Below are 18,380 nucleotides of genomic sequence, written 5' to 3' on the forward strand. Positions count from 1 at the left end.
CAAGAGTCCCGACTAGGAGTGGCAAAATCGGATATGGGCAGGTCAAAAACCGATAAAATATTCGATTCGAAGTTAATCCCGATAGCCAACTTGCATTAGCCCACTCCTCGAAAAGCATTAGTTGATTAACCACAATATGTAGCTGATTTGGAATCCGAGCATTGATCATATTTAGTAGTGTCAATACAGAATAACAAAAAATGGAATTACTCGTAAAATTCTATTATTAATAATAATAATTAGATAATGTTTAACATTTATACAAGAAAAAACAAATTTATAGTAACGTCAGAAAATATGCACTTTATAAAAGATGTGACTTGAAAATGTGAAGGTAATTTCTGCCTCTAGGGTAGAAACGCTCTGATCAACTACTTTTAATAGTGGGTTCACAGCAGAAATCCCAGCTTCAAATTTTAAATGAAACTTTTACCACCCAATCAATGCACGAATGAGCCCGAGTATATCGCCATTTAACAGGGCTTTGAGAAATCGCGCCTTGCCAGGTGTATAAGGTGGATATCTTGCAGCTACATCCCCAGCAAAACTGCGACGCAGAACTGCCTTCTTGTGGCTGAAAGAATCGAACGAGAATTTACCATGACATGAACCCATTCCACTTTCCCCGACTCCTCCAAATGGAAGAGTGGAAAGTGCAACCTGCATGATACAAATATACAGTTCATCAATAGATTTGAGAAGTGCATTGCATATATACAAGAATTAGATAAAACAAAATTCAGCAGCAGCATGTACATTTAACATGCAAAATTTCTCGTTCAGTTTAGATACTCCTTAGCATTCGTAATTAAGAAATCTTCAGATACTCTATCTTCATTCTCGATAACAATTTGAAGTCCACAAGTAATTAAGATATACTTGAACAGTACATGTTGACACACAAATTACTTTTACCTTTGCTACTTTTTCTAGTTCCCAAGAATCTCTTTTGAAAATAGTTTTCTCTATCCCTCTGAAGTAATGCTTTAAGATTAAACCTTCAGACATTGTATTCCTATTTCACTATCAACTTCAAAAAATCTTAATTGAATCTCCACTAGGAATAATCTTACGAATTATCACTTTGAATCTTCTCCAAGTTCCCCAACTCTATCGAAAGATACCTATCCACAATTTCACATTTGCTTGTAAAATATAATAGTCTAAGAAAGCTTGAGATCAGCATGAAGACTTAAAGTATATTAATGTGATGATTTCAGTGCACGTCTCATAAGCAGATAAACAAGAAATTTAAGTCATGTTAGCACAAGTCAATTAAGAAAATTTGGTTAGTAAGCAAAGATTGAATTACTTGTAAAGTGGTGTCATTGATAAGCAGACCCCCTGCTGATATATTCATGACGAACTCCTCCTCCAGTTTCTTGTTGCTTGTAAACAGATATGCTGCAAGTGGCTTTTCTCTGGCATTAATGAACTGTATAGAGTCCTCCACTTTATTGACCTTCACAAAAGAAAAGCAAGACTTACTCAAGCCGAGAATTTCACCAAGGCAAAAAGTACTGTCAACAGACTATAAACAGAATTTTCTGCAGCTCTCCTGCTTGAGCTTTGTTAATCCAACAAAAGTTAAAACTTGGTCATTCTAAACTTAAAGTTTCTCTTAAGCTTTCACAAATGGCCTATGGTTTAAAACTTCTATGCTGTATTTTGTTGTATATGGGTAGAAATGACATAATAATTTCCATGAGGATTGAACTGCCAAAAGAGATTATCCTCATTTAGGCTGGTTCGATTAAAGTAAGGGCAATAGACTTTCATAGTTATCGAAGCAGTTTTGTTGCTGATGAATTTCAGTACCAAAAATACATGAAATTGAATAAAATGTTCAGGAAATATGGCTATCTTGTAGACGAATTTAATTCATTAGGTCATAATTCAAAACTGTGTGACCATTGTTATCAGTGAACTTTTGTTACCAAAAAGGGATGTATAAAAGACAAGTCACCTTTTACAGGCAACGCAGATCTTACCGTGATAATAGGAAGTAGAGGACCAAATATTTCCTCCTTCATGATTAAAGAATCTTCTGGGACATCCAGAAGAATTGTAGGAGATATCCTTCTGAGATGACGAAAAGAAGATGAATAATAAAGATTTCTCATGTCATAAGCAGATATCTTTATAATTAATAGGTTAGGGGAGACAGAGTGTGGTCGACTTACAAGTTATTTTCATCTCTCTGACCTCCATGGACTACCTTATCGACAACCTTATTATCATCCAATAACTTTGATAGTCGATGAAAGTGGTTAGCATTCACAATGCGAGATAGATCTCCTGAATTTAGTGGATCCTTTCCATAGAATTTCTCCAATTCATGTTTCATGGCATCGAGCTGGCGAAGAGGAATCAGAAGAGAGAAAAAATTTAAAAACAAAGAGTAAAAGATTTTGCATAATGTCACACATAAAAGCTCCTTGGTCTCCTAAAACGCACCAATTTTGGCACATTCTCTTTGGTAGTAATTATATAATCAGGAGAGATGCACGCTTGTCCATTGTTACAGCCCCACTTGCCAGCAATAATACGCCTTACTGCAACCTTAAAGCAAAAATAATTTGATAAATAGAAAAATCGAGAAAGCTTATTATTAGGAATGTTGGCATTATATGTTCCAACAACTCAGAGACTGTGAGCAAATAAGAAATATTACCTTGTAATCGATGTTAGAATCCACAACAACTGGAGATTTACCACCTAGCTCCAAAACCACAGGTGTCAAGTGCTTTGCAGCAGCAGCCAACACAATCCGTCCAACTTTTCCATTTCCTACAGTATTATTTGTTTGATTAACATAACCCACTGGTTATCATCATTATCAACACCAAATACATCTTGCAAACAAAACTTGGTAAAGTTAGTATCTTTATCACAATATAACTAATGCATGTGTACCTTGCAATCCAAACTAACCGCAAGTAGTACTTTAGTCGATCAGACTTATTATTGCACGGAAGCCCACATTCACATATAAGGGTGGGCTGACAGATCAATCTCTATCTCAATCTCGATGCTCTTCTTTTTTATCAAATTTCCAGTAAGAATATCAGAAATGGAGAAGATGATATCCCATTGTAATGAAATCTAACAGTAACACAATTTCACTTAGTTGTGTTGTCTTTTTTCCCCTTCCATGGGAGAAGGGTATGTGTACACTTCCTTCTCTACATAAGGCTGATATAGTTGGTTAATAAGTGAAGTATCAATCAATCCAATCAACTAGGACTCAATTTCAAACTAGTCGAGGTCTACTATATGAATCCTTTAAATCCATTTTGAATAATCGGGGTTCATTTCTTGGCAATATTAACTAATTTGTCTTTTAAGACATATTATGGTTCTTTAAAACTCGAGGTTCTCTAAATCTCATACTTAGTCCCCAAACTGACATACAAGCTGACAAAGCCAAATCTAATGCAAGTCTAATAATAGTACCTTAATCATAATCTAAACTAGTTTAATTGATTGTTTGCTTACAGAGTTCTGTTCTTAATAAGTCTGTGTTAATTCAGTGAGATCACATGTATGTTGAGATAAATTCTTTATATGTACCCTGTCCCCTTTTAGAACCTTCAATAATTAAAATGTAGTACCCATGAACCAACGTATTTTGAGGTAAACCTAAGATATTGTTATGCCAGGACACCACCTGTCTTATTTAGACAATAAAAGACTTGAAAGCAAAAAATATCACCACCGGTCATTGAACTGAGGGAAAATTAACACATTGTTAACCAACCAGTTCAGTTGTCTCCGAAGCCTAAAAGATAAAAAGAAATTATGTCGCCACCACATATGGTTACAGATTTGGGCCATTCTCCATCTTTAAATAATCATCCCAGATATTTTATTCTATAAATGACATGGAGATAAAGTCGACCAGTAACGAAGTTTTTCAAACCTGTATAAAATATCTTATCCCATTTTTGCTCTAGTAGAGCAGTTGTCTCGGGTACTGTGCCTTCTACAACTCTAATAGCAGACACATCCATATACTCCCCTAAAAGCTTTGCAAGCACTGAAGATGTAGCTGGGGCTATTTCTGATGGTTTCAGAACTACAGCATTACCAGCAGCAATAGCTCCAATCACTGGGTCAAGGGACAACACTGGAATAGAATAAAGGGGGAGGGAAGAACATAGTATCAATACCTGATTAACATCCAGACTGTAACATTTGATCTAAATATCATAAAACAATCAGACATTACTAGTAAATTACTGATAAAGGATAATAGAAAACTCGCCATCAACAAGAACAAAGGCACCTTGGAAGACTTGCTAGCATCAGAAAAGGATAAAGCATTACTGCAAGCTGCTTAGTTTTTGGCCTTCTTGTTCAGGAAAAACAGAAAATAGTTTGACCAGAGTGAAAATTTTATACTAAAATATGACCTAGTCTTCCTTGACAGATAGTTCAAACACAGACAATAAGTGTAAATGAATGAGGGGTATGTTTCTCTCTGCATTGTGAGTCACGCAGACCTAAAGTTGCAAAAACAAAAAGCAAGAAGAATCATCCTAACATTCTCAGTTATTGACATTACTCATCCATATTAGTATTTACTTTTAAGAATCGTCAAAATTCTTGATTATAAAGGTTTATAACACAACAAAAATTTCTGCAGAGGAAAGTGATTAGTCTGGTTTCTAACTTGAGACTTGCTTAAAGATATATTGAAAGGAGAAAATAAGAGGAACAATAATCACATGCATTTATGAAGGAGATTAATAGACAGTTTTTCACATACAAAACGGATAGTTCCATGCTGATATGACCAATACAACACCGAGGGGTTCTGGAACTATTTCAGCTGATGATGGAAATGAGGTTAATGAAGCTTTGACCTGTAATTTCCAAATGTTAGCATCAGTGGGCTTCTATTAATTAGTATCAGTGGGCTTCTATTAATTAGTAACCAAGATAGTATGTATATCTATAAATAGGTGTAAACAATTACTTTTTCCGGCTTCATCCACCGTTTTAGTTCCTTCAATGCAAGCTTACACGATGTTTTCATCATAGAAATCTGCATTAAAAGAAAAGAAAAGAAAAGTGGGTCAACATAGCTAAGTTCCTTGACTACATAGCCCTTTCCCTGAACTTCTATATCTTCACGAAAAACTATTTCTGCTATTACCAAAACAGAATAAAAAAATGTATTTCACCAAAAACTTCAATGTAACTGAACTTTACTGGACTTAGATATTTAATTTAATCAAAAAAACACTGTTTAGATTAAAATTGAGCCTTCCCAATACTACAACTATTTCCAGAGCAATTTTATCATCATAAAACTCTTAAAAACAGCAACCTTAGTCAAACCATCCAACACATTCTTCCGGTGACCATTCACATTGATCATATTGGCCACAGCTAGAAATATGTACGCTACCAGAATTTCCTGTTTGTGAAATGTATTTTTACTTTAAGTAGATAGCAGAAGATCAAAGGTGTTACAACAAAATTTATTTCAGGATAATGTATTTGGTATCTGCTGCCTAACTGACTGTCCTCCTGATCCATTGATGACAATCATTTTTCTTGGCACTGCTATGTCCTTGTTGTTACCAGTTGTCACAAATATTTCTTCTCTCTATCTATTGGTGTAAATTGTCAGTCCCTCACAAGATAAAAGACAGTTTCATGTATTGCATGATTGTCCACCAGTTAACCTTCATCAGGAACAATGATGACCTTTTTATTTTGCTAATGCCTGTCACTCTAAAGACCCTATGCAAAGCACAATAGCCAACATTACTCTTTTAAACTGTCAAAACGTATTTAATTCCAGAAAACTAAACATGAAAAGAGAAGAGAACTCATTTTGCACTAACTATCCAACTAAAATCTGATACTCAGAAAAAGAAATACCACTTTTCTTCTACAACGAAAAATACTCAAGTATGTTATGTACCCTTATTTCATTAAGAAGAAAGAAAAAACAAAGGAAGACAAAAAACCCAACATAACTGATTTAAAAGCAGAAAAATACCCAACAAAAACAAAAGGAGCCTGTAAAAATTTTAATTATTAAACCAATACTAAAATCGTATAATTTTGAGTCTTTGAAAATATTTTACTAAATCTTTCCATGTGATTGTTCAAGCAAATATAAAAGTCAGCAATGGCAGAAAAAAGATAAGTCCGCAAAAATTCAATGATTAATTCAGAAGTCATAAGCTTGTAAAACAAAATCAGCAGAGGAGTGAAAGCAGAGTATATACTTAATAAAAGCACGCAATAATTCCAATCCCAACTTTATGTTCCATATTGCTGGAAACTCAAAATTTCCGATCAATCCTCAACTTTATTGTTCAGATATTAAAACAAGAGATTCGACATCTTTGTGTATTTACTTGTTTATGAACATAATTTTAACACTCCACCTCTGGTTGCTGTTTATGTAATTATATGTACATACTTTAAATTTAACTGAAAGCGCATATAGAGAGAGAGATAGGCGGATAATGAAAAGAGAGAAGAGTGATAAACCTCATGAATAAAGGCTTCGAGTTCAGGCTTAGAGAGGTCAGAATAAAGAGCATCGGCAATCTCCTTTTCATGATTCTCACCAATCTTCAACAAAGCTTTCAGCTGCGACACTCTCCACTCGTAACTCTTCGTCTTCCCACTCTCGTACGTCCCTCTCAGTTCCTTCACAATCACCTCTGCATCAACAATCGCCATTCCTCTGTAATATGCAGCCTTGATTCTATATCTATACAAATATGTATATATATCAGTGTATTGATTAGGTCTACGACTTTTTGCTCCTCGCCTATGCTTCGCCGGCGATTTTGTTTTGTGTTTGTTTGCTTGCTTTTTAGTATTATATATTATATAGTTATAGACGAGAATTTTGGACGTATAAATAGTTGAATAGTATTCCCTCCTTCCAAAATAAGGATAGTTTTTTTCTCAATGCTATTCCTTGCGTACATAAACACTTTCTATTTTATATAATAATTAATTATAGAATTAAAATGAGAAAAAATTAATTAGTTTGATCCTAATTTGTAAGTAAATAAATAAATACTTAAAATATATTATTTAGTGTTTATTTAATTTAACTTATTTTAAGCCGTTTATATAAGCTATTTTCAGCATATAAATTTTTTTAGATAAGTTAAATCAAATAAATTTAATTATTTCTTTGACTTATTTTAAATATAAAATTATTTTAAATTAATCAATTAAATACTTAAAAAATAACTTATAAATAATTTATAAATCAAACGGAGCTTAGTATTATTTTTAGCTGAAAAAAATTAAAATAACACATATTTTGAGATATGTGTTGAAATAGAAATTCGAAAAGCCTGCAGTCCGGTCAAAAAAAGAAGGGACTGTAGTTCACAGTGTCGAGTGCACGTGATCTCGATGGTCTTTTACTTCACATTCTTTGTGTCATATTATTTATTCATATTATTAAAATAATTATTTTAAATTACTCATCAAACTTTTAAAAAAAATCTATTTTTTCTTAAATTATAAAATTTTGAGAAAAATTCTTTCATTATTATTTAGTAGTTTTAATAGGCATATTAATAAAATATATTTAAAATAATTACAGAATAAATTAATAAAAATATTCTTTTTTTATGATATGTAAAGGAGGAGACGTTTAGGAGAGTGATTGACAGGCTCCAACCAAAAAAAGAATCCTCACGCTCGTAATTTTTGGGGCGTGCCGATTAATAAAGTTAGTTACTCGTCCACTTTTAATTATCAAACGGTATTAAAAATAAATTATTTTTTTATTTAATTAATTTAAAAATTAAGAGTATAATTTTTGTTTTATATTAGCTGTCTAATTATTAAAATTAGTTATTTTAAATTACGTTTTAATTTATAAAAATATATTCATTATTGTTTTACTTTATTAGCTGTCTAATTATTAAAATTAGTTATTTTAAATTACTTTTTAATTTATAAAAATATATTCATTATTGTTTTACTTTATCTTATAAATACATATTTTAAAAGTGTAAATAAGTTTGTAACGTTTCAAAAAAAAAATTGGATAAATTTATAAAACTACACTTCTTCTTTATAATTTCTTAAGGTGTGTAAAGATGAAAGTGGATAATTAATGCAGAAAAGAGGGAGTATCATATTATACCAATTTTATCAATATTATTAAATGTTTATCAATTTTTTAATAGTTAGATGACTTATAATAAATAGGGATGAAATAATAAAATTATCATTTTATTTAATATTTTTTAAGAGGTTTGTCAAGTGAAATATTGACAAATAAAAATGAACGAGGAATTAACATATTAACTAAAGGACAAATTGTTAATATTATTCTTTTTACTTATTTTCAGATATTTTTTAACTTAGAAATAATGGAAAATGTCAAAGAAAAGATTATCTTTTAAAAAAATAATTTATTTATTTATCTTATTTTATTTTTTTATGTCTGTTTTAATATGACAAAACGTGAAGGAGACTACCATATTCTACTAATGGATAGTGGGGCCCACCTTCAGTAAAAAAATTGGCCAACTCCCCTGCCTACCCTGTTACTGTTACACTCTCTCTCTCCTCAGTTCTCTCCCATTTTTGGGTAATTGGTCATGTTTTGTAATAAAATTAAAAAAATAGTGTTTTTAAAAAAATTAGAGTTGTGTTTGGCTATAAATATGAATTAAAATTATTTTAAATAAAAATACCTTTTTATTATTTTTAATTCATGAAAATTATGGCAACTTCAATAAAAAAAATTGATTTTTATGATCAAATATATTTGAATTCCATCAAAAACATAACTAGACTAATTAGCTTTACGGTTTCCCTGTGAAATCAACAAAACGTTTTAAATCAAAAATAAAGCAAACCTGCGAGTTGAACTCCAGAAAAAAAAAAGAAATCATGATCAAATTTTTGATTTATTTTTATTTGAAAATCAATATTTGACCATGAAAATTCAAAATACAATTCGAAATTATATTTGAAATTTGAAAAACACCCAAATATATATTTGTATGTATATACAAATCAAATATTATTTGTAAAAACTTTAATCAAACACAACCTGCAACTTCAAAAATTGCTGGTATATGAGATTCAATCTGTGACAATACAAAAAATATGATCAAATACAACTCCAACTCAAAATCCAAAATATTGTATTCCATACAATTTGGTATGAAGTCATTTTCAATACCTAACAAGATTAATAATTATTTTATAATTAAATACACAATATTTTGCAATATTTACTAATATTACCCTCGCTTTTGTAAGTTTAATGAATTTAAATATATATTTCTCTTGACTTTCAACATGTCCCCTCAAACTCAAAGGAAGTGTATATCTTAAGCTTGCTAATCTATACTACTAAAGAGACAAAGGTGAGAATGACGAATTAATTGACATTTATCTTATTGTAAAATAGCAAATAATGTCTACATTCTAAAATATGACGGTAAATAATTAAATAAAGGGAGCATAAAATTCAATAACAGGTGATAAACATGTAAATTTAACTTAAAACATTTACTTTTAAGTAATAAAGTTATGTTAACATCAAATTAATGCTTACTTCAATATATATAATTTCACAAGTAGGCCTTAGCATAGTCCATTTTTGGCACACGATTAATGCATAATTAAAGATTGTATCATAATTCATAGATATTAAATTAGGGTATTTTATTTAAATTTTATTGTGAAAAAGTTCAATTACAATTTATTTTGACTTTTTTGATAATTATCCGAATTTTCTTTTTTTTCCAGATTTCTGATACATACGAATGATGCTGATACATCGCGATTTGATACATAAGTCATTTTCATGATATATCGCTAGTTGATATAAATCAAACATTGTAATATCAATAAAACCTATGAATCAGCTTATAACACCTAATATATCATGAACATAATAAAAATAGCAGTAAAACTTATCTTTTACTGATACATTTTGTGTTTGGTTTATATCAACTAGCGATGTATCATGAAAAGGACTTATGTATCAAATCGCGATGTATCAGTATCATTCTTATGTATCAGAAGAAGAATTTTTGAAATTTTTACAAATGGTAGGGAATAATTGAAAATATAAGAATATAAGACGTGTAATTTGATAATTTTTTCATTAAATTAAGGGAGTTATCGGCTTCCTTACATACTAACATCTCGCCACGTGTATATGGTGATATTTGATCATCCACCAAATTACTAGGGCTACATCTATCAATAATATTTATTTTAATAACAAGCTCAACTTATTGTCTGCCATGATATGATACATCTTACATCATCCCTTATTATACATGCTTGATCATGACATTTTTTCGCTTTTTGGGGAATTATTGTTATTGTTATTTATTTATATTTTTTTAATATTTAGATGACTTATAATAAATATAAATGAGATAATAATATTAACATTTTATTTAATAGTATTTTTTAAAGGATTTGCCAAGTCAAACATTGATAAGTAAAGTGTGATAGAAGTGAGTGGTTATAAATATTTGATTCTTTCTCAAATATTGTTACGAATTGAATATGAATTTTATAGTACTACTACTATTCTTTTCATAAAAACACAAATGTAATTTGCAGTTGTTGAGTAAGTTTCAAGTTCTTTAAAATTTGAGGTATCACTATTTTGCTGAAATAAATCATTTTATTCTGTAAGGATATATTTCAAAACCTCAAATACTTAAAAAAAAATTCTTTAAAGACACATTATACTATTATTTTTTAGTAGTATTGGCTCTCTCTCTGTATATATATATGTATATATATTAGATGCGGATTAGCACCTTATAACGGACAACAATATATACTTAAACCATTTGATAAGGTGCTTCAACATACTACTTCTTTCATTTATTTTTACTTTGTCACAATTTGATTTGGGACATTTATTAATAAAATAATTATTGATATATTCCACCAAAAAACAATTATTGATATAGGTAGTTTAACACACTATTCCTATTAATTAAAGTTTAATATTAGGTCTTGAAAGAAAAATTGAAAAATAATATTTAATGCTAAAGATAAAGCATGCAAAAAAAAATAATTATCTTTTTTTATATGTCAAAAGTGATAACTAACAAGTAAAAATAAAAATATATTTTAAAAATAAATGACAAGTAAAAATGAACAAATTGAATAATTTAGATGTTAAACTGTAAATTTTCATGGATAAAACTTTTAAAGAGAGCATATAATTTTTTATTTTATTTTAATACTTAATAGAAGCCAATGTTTTGTCATTACATAGGACCATAAATTATAAACAATTATACAGTTGGTGATACTTGCATATGCTTATTCCTACATATATACACAAATTAACCTAAATAATATCTTTCTCATGCATTTTATAAACGTGCATACTTTATAGCACCACTACACTCAGGTTGTCCCGAAGTGGATCACCCCGATGCCGGTAATAAAAGGACAAACTTTCATTAGCTGTAAATTGGAAGCGGATTCAGGATTTGAAGGTTTTGAATATTATACCATCTAAATAGAATAAACAGGTTGATTTGTTCAATTTTGAGCTTCGATTCAGTCACATATCGTTTTCAATTTATAAAGACTACTAATTGATCGAATATGAAAAAAAATTAGCAATATTTCCTTCTTAGATATTCTAAAATTAAATATTCCTAGGCAATTCATTTTATTCTAATAAAAGGTCTTATTTTCTAACACTTTGAGAAAGAAAATAATTTTCCACGTTAAAAATCTGAATTTGTATAAATCATCTAATACCATTACCTCTCAATATATATTTGTATTTGGTCTTTGTGTGTTGTTACAAATACATAATTGTGAAAGAATCGAGAATTGTGGTTTCAACCCAATCATTTTCACTCAACGCGAAACATTAGTAAAAGAATAAAATAACTTTTAAATTTTAAAATTCATCTTCTTTTAAAACGCAAACCTTCTTATTAACGAAGGCCTCCGAATAGAGAGGTAACCACCCACCATTGTACATAAATCGGCCCCTGTATAGCGCCAAAATTAGTTTGGGGGTTTTGGCTAGCATGGCTATTAGCCATTAGGTGAGCCAAAACCAAATTCATCCAAGATGTCCGACCAAATTATCTACTTAGGCTACCAACTAATCAATAATATCAATCATACTTATAGAGTAGAAATGAAGGGATGACTTTAAAAAGAGCAAATTCCAAATTCTTTGCCTTTAGGGGGTTTTGGTGAAAATTGGTAATATAGGCAAAATTAAATTAATTAAGGATTTGGAAATCTTATACGTACATCTATATTTTTATTATTTTTTTGGTACATTGGAAAACTAAATAAACCTCGTAATTCTATGATTGCAGCACAATTTAAAGAAACCTTGGGAGATCAAATTCTATGATAGCAACGCCCGACGTCCATGGTGTGATCGATATATAGGTGGAAGCAGATTTTGAATTTTGAATTTTTGAGTGTCACACTATATTAAACAGTAATTTATGAAAAAAATTTAATATAGAATAAGATATTATTTAACATTAATTAGCAAATATATATATAAATTTTAGACTTGTTTTATTGATTTAGTTAAGATTTCACTCACAAGAGACCTAAAGTTCTAATCTACTTATTCCCAATTCTTTTTACAATAAATTCGTTACTGATGTCTTGCATAAAAAAATCTTTTTTAATAAAATACACCCCACAGCAGGACTCAAACTTGCATCCTCACAATGGTAAACTTGAGCTTTAACCACTGACAACACAAAACTCACTATTTATATATATATATATATAGAGAGAGAGAGAGATTTTCAACTGAGATCAAGGGGTGGCGAGACACCCCATTCTATACACCTAGATCCGCCTCTGTATACAGTAGAGCCACTCTAAATTAATATTCGATAAATTAATAAATTTTTTAAGATAATATTTTTTTTCTAGTCCCGATATGGTCCAATGGAAAAAAATTGATTTCGATAAGAAAATAAATTTTCAGAAGACTCCTATATAAATGTATGGTCCCATTAATATTATAAATTAATAATTCTTTAATATTACAAGAATATCTAAGACAATTCAGTGAAATATAATTCTAGTGTTTTTTGTTTGTTTGTTTGTTTTGTTAAAATTTAAATCTAGTTGAAGTTCATTTCTAATTTTTCTTATTGTATCCAAAAAAATTTGTGTTGTTGCCTTTTCAAACTGCACCAAAATATTGTAAAGAGTTTTAGACGCGATAAGTGTTCGCTTATATGTAACTGGTTCTTAAGATATTGTAAAGTATTCAATTTCATCATCAACATTATTTTCTCCAATGGTATCCATAATTTTTTCTAATCTCTGGACCTCTGAACATGCATCATTTTCACTCGGGTAATCTAATAGGCCATTGACATCCATTTTATTGTGATAATCGAGATTATTAATTATGGCTTCAAATTCATGAATGTCTTTCACAAGAGGGTTCATTTAAATTTCTTGAGGCTTCATCCCCCGAACGATGTAATCGAAATTAACCTTTATCTCGAAAACACTCTTTAAATTTATAGATTAAATAATATCTCTATAAAATAATAATATTTTATGGTCTTGACAATATTAATTTAAAGAGGTTTTACTGTATATTAATCTCACCTATCCCTCTCTCTTCTTTTTTGCAATCGCGCACTTTGATCAATGGTAAAATCTTTTTTGGGCCTGTTTAGTAGGGGCGGCAAAGTAATTTTTTGTGGCCTAAAGCCAAATTTTAAGTAGAGGTCTAAATTTCTTTTTCAAGATAAAATATTTTTTATATATTTCAAACTTTTTGAGATGTAAAATTATGAGCAATTGTCTTACAAGAAATTTCTTCTCCTAATTTTTTTTTTCAATTTTTATATTTAAAAAATTGAAATTCAATTTCTAAAGAATTTGAAATTTAAAATCATGATTCGAAATTGAAGATGAAATTTTATATAAATATCAAAAAATATATTAATTTTAAATCAAAACTTGAAATTGAGATCCCAAATCCAATATCAAACATCTACTAATTCGATTTCATCTTGATCTCTTTCTAGGCATTTTAGCCCCTTCTCATTTTAAATCAACTCCAAAATTTACTAAATTTCAACACATATTCCCATGAAACATCAACCACAACATTTATCTCTCCAAACAAACCAAATCAATAACGTAGGCAATTTTAACGTGCATAACACAAATCTTCCATATTAATTTTATATTGATTCTATAGCTATCAAGACATGGCATTTCATATTTCATTGTTATTGATTTCAAGTACCTTATCGTAAAGGAGAAAACCTAAATTATCTTGTTACTTGATCCATATTACAAAGCGTTGTTGTATATAAAATATTTTTTTCATATCAAAATACTTGCCGCGGCTTTTATTTACATATTCTTTTAAGAAAAACATTAATTAGAAAGGCAATTGGCTATTTTACTCTTATTTATATCTTAAGCTATATATAAATTTTCTTCATTAAATATTTATTCTATTTATGTATCATTATTAAGGTATTTGTAGTTTTTAAAAATAATTACTACTAAGAATAAAATAAAATAAAAATAATTTTGACTTGAACTTCTAAAATGGCAATAATTTAAGACATACATTTTTAGTAAAAATGATAAGTAATTAGGGAGCTCATTCAGTTAAGGAACTCATGGGTACTTAATACTCCCTTTGTCCACTTTTATTTGTTCAATTTAAAAAATAAATAAATAATTTACTATTTTATATTTATTTTATTTTTATTATTAAATATTATTCACTTGTTAACATTTAAATAACGTATAATTAATAGCTTTTAAGTTGTAATATGAAAAGAACGACAATATGGCGATATTAAATTTTATGCAGACACATATTTTTCAACATCGAGAAGGTAACAATCATTACATTATAATTAACATTTTTCATTACATAAAGAGGAAAAAAAACATTGAGAAAAATAATCAAAAACCATAAACCTGGAACGTGCAACCACGTGAGTCGAAGCGAGAGTGGGATCTTTACTAATTAAAAACTCTCGATCAGTACAGAGGATGGGTCCCGCCTGATCCTTTTCTTCTGATTGGCCTATTTATTATTAATAATTCAGTGGCATATGCAGAAAATCCCCAAAATTATAAAAGGACCACATCTTTTTATATTAATTTCATATCGACCACGTATGTGAGTCCCGCCTGTAATCGTGCAATAAGGATAATAATTACAAAATATCTCATGAGGAAGATAAGTTAGCCCATATAAAAAGTGGATAACTTGTTTATCACATTCCACCAATCATAGGACCTCTAATACTACTACAACAACATATCTTAGTTAAAATCTGAAAAGAATAGGATATGGGAGCCGTTTGGATGAACTTAAAAAAGTAACTTTTATGTATAAAGTGTTTTTAGAGTTTTGAAGTGCTGAAAGTTATTTTTATAAATGAGCAGTTGAGTGTTTGGATAAAAGTGTTTAAATGAAGAAAATGATGTGAATTTTAGGGTTAAAAGAATAAAAAAGGTAGTTTGGGAATTTAGTTAAAATATAAGGAATATAAAAGTAATTTCCATAGTCAAAGAAAATGACTTTAAGCACTTAGAAAAAAAAGAGTTAGAAATCCTAACTTTTCATTTTTGACTGACTTTAAGAACTTTATGGCTTAAAGTTAGCATTAGGCAAACACATCCAAAGGCTAAAAAGAGGTTTTAAGTTGGTTTTGATCAACTTAAAGCCCATCCAAACGGGCTCATAATACAATCTCACAAATAAGGTTCTAAAAGGATAGAATATAGTAAAATCTCATAAGTAAGATCTGAAAATAATAGAATATATGTAGATTTTAAAGGTCCAAAAAGGATAAAATATATGTAGATCTTGTAGCGATAGAAAAACTGTTTTTGATAGACCTTCAACTAGTTTTGATAATATACTAACAGAAAACTTAATTTTAAAGTTATTATTTTAGTAAAATAATTTATAAAAATATAAATATTTAAAGCTCATTTAATCATGAATTATAATTTATTTTAAATTAAATTATACGGTAAATTTTGAAATATTATCACATAATGTTAGGTTAACTCTGTTGAGACCCAGTAGTGTATGTAGGTGTAACAAACTTCTCCCTCTTTCTAGAACCGCACGTTAAAGCAATTCCAAATAAAGGAATCAAATGTTGTGTTTACCAAAAATCCTTATTTTCCTTAGTAATAATTCTTTGGACGAATTGGAAAGCAAAGGAAAAGTCATAAAGAAATTTGAGAAGAATAATCTAACACCTTTGGAATTTAATAGGACCAAAGAATAAAAAAATCAGATACGTTTTGAATATTATAAATTTTTGTTTGCTTAAATATTTGAATATTACTTCATCATGAGGACCTAGGTCCACTTTGTATTAAAAAAAAATAATAAGGTTCCACTTTGTAACGTGTCTAAATTAAAAGTCATTGATGCCTTAATGACTTTTCGACTAATACGTCCGACAAATCAAATGTAACTTTGATATGATCGGTTAGATCGATGATTAAAATATACCAATCAAATCAAATAAAAATGTTTATTATCACAAATCATATCTCTAATTCTAAACGATAAAAAGGTATCATTCATCAATTCAAAACATGACAAAGCTTCAAAGAAGCAAAAGAAAACTTTGAAGAACAAAACATTCATATTATTTTAAGATTCAACCAATACAAGCTCAATTTTTTTTTCCTAGATAATAATTGGATTCATAGTATTATTCATATAATTTATAAAATTGTATGTGATCGACGAAACAAATTCAAGACCAAACTGCCCTTGAGTTGTAATGATTTAGCTTCAATCATACCCTTGTGCTAAAGGGAAGAGATTACCTTAAAGTAGACAAAATTTTCAAATTCTTGTTCTTGTGTGATTTGGTTGAAAATAGGAAATAACCAATAATTCATATTTTAAAGATTAGATACAATTTTATGTTTGAACAAAAACAAACTTAATTTAACTTACTTTGATGATGAAAGAATTTGGGCTAGAAATGCTTTTATTTGTTGGAGCACAAGTTTGGAATGGGAAGAAAAGTCGACAATGTTTGCAAAGTTGGGAATCTTAATGAGTTTGAGCTAAAGTGATTTTCATGATCAGTTGATTTGGGTCACATCCAAATTGGCTCAATCAGAAAACAACTCAAACAAGTTTTTGCACACTTTTTTTATTTTGGAGCGATCTTTAATTTTTATCTATATTCTTTTATAATGAAAATTTGTTGTCTAAAGTATTATTAAGAATGACTTAATTTCGCTAGACAAATATTTTTAGACAATGTTTGGACATATAAATAACAGACACCCAACATCCATATGACATTTACTATCTTATGTATATATATTCCATGCATATTTGTACAAGTGAAAGCTTTGCAATGCTCTAATGCAAAAGAATAATTAATAACGACATAACAAAAGAATAAACAAAGATAGCAACAAAGTCCAAAAATTACCTTTATCATGAAAATTAAATTCAAGTTGGTCTTCCAAATGATGAAAGTTTATTGTATTAAAAAAACATAAATTCAAGTTAAGGAGAGAGCCGTGAGAGAGAAAAGGGGAGGAGGCAGAGGCGGATCCACATGGTGGCGCGAAGTGCACGTGCATTCGATTTTTTTTAAAATTGTATATTTATGTATAAATAGTCTAAAAAAAGATCATATATTAAACTGTGCACTCTCATAGTCAAAACTTGTTTGGACTCATTGGTTGAATCCTTGATTTTACCTCCCAGCATTGCGAGTTTGAGTCCAGACAATATAATTTTTTTTGGCCTTTAAAGTAGCCCTTTCTTAACTGCTTGTTTCTAAGTACAGTGGTTTAACTTTGGGAGGAGGGGGCAGAGGAATGATTGGACACTAAAATGAAGGTCATGATATTTTAAAAATTCTCATTTCTATTAAGATATACATCAATGTACTAACTTCATTACAAGCATTTACGTCATTCCAAATACGTTCTCAAACATAATAAACTAGGCAAGTTCATCATATTTGTCATCATACACACGTTCAAATTCATGAAAATGAAGGTATTTGTAATGACCCGAAGGTCATTTTTGGAATTTTATAAAATGATCATTTTACCCCTCTCTTTATCGGGTGTTGATTTTTAGAAAATCCTATGAAAAGTTAAGTCCTTGAAAATTTTGAGTTTCATAAGCTTTAAGTATTAAAAAGTGGTATTTGAAGTCAATCGGAGCTACGGGTCTCGGAACGGAATTCCGTCGATTCCAGCAGCTCCAAAATATCGAAATCGGCTTAGGAGACTTTACGGAATCAGTTTTGGAGTTGTAACGAAGATTTGAGGCCTTGAGTTGAGAATTTGAGGAACTTTAAGCCAAGGTTTGACTTTGATCAACTTTTGAA

The 18,380-nt window shown here is 29.4% G+C and overlaps 1 protein-coding gene across 1 annotated transcript; it reads right to left on the reverse strand.

Annotated features, from left to right (window-relative positions):
- Positions 1–196: 196 nt before the first annotated feature.
- Positions 197–6,926, reverse strand: LOC129898661 (aldehyde dehydrogenase). The gene is made up of 10 exons (XM_055973288.1): positions 6,517–6,926; positions 4,982–5,050; positions 4,772–4,868; positions 3,923–4,129; positions 2,675–2,790; positions 2,458–2,562; positions 2,184–2,356; positions 1,992–2,082; positions 1,313–1,462; positions 197–660 (listed from the first exon to the last, which is right to left on the reverse strand). The coding sequence occupies exons 1-10, from the start codon at positions 6,709–6,711 to the stop codon at positions 430–432; spliced, it is 1,434 nt and encodes a 477-aa protein (XP_055829263.1). The 5' UTR covers positions 6,712–6,926; the 3' UTR covers positions 197–429.
- Between the last annotated feature and the right edge of the window lie 11,454 nt (positions 6,927–18,380).

The sequence above is a fragment of the Solanum dulcamara genome, chromosome 8, assembly GCF_947179165.1.
Source record: "Solanum dulcamara chromosome 8, daSolDulc1.2, whole genome shotgun sequence".
NCBI classification, from domain to species: Eukaryota; Viridiplantae; Streptophyta; class Magnoliopsida; order Solanales; family Solanaceae; genus Solanum; species Solanum dulcamara.

Coding starts and splice junctions, on each gene's coding strand:
- LOC129898661 (XM_055973288.1), bottom strand. CDS start 6,711: ATGGCGATTGTTGATGCAGAGGTGATTGTGAAGGAACTGAGAGGGACG. Junction 4,130..4,771: donor AGCATGGAACTATCCGTTTT/GTATGTGAAAAA, acceptor ATTCTATTCCAG/TGTTGTCCCTTGACCCAGTG. Junction 661..1,312: donor TCAATGACACCACTTTACAA/GTAATTCAATCT, acceptor TGTATCATGCAG/GTTGCACTTTCCACTCTTCC.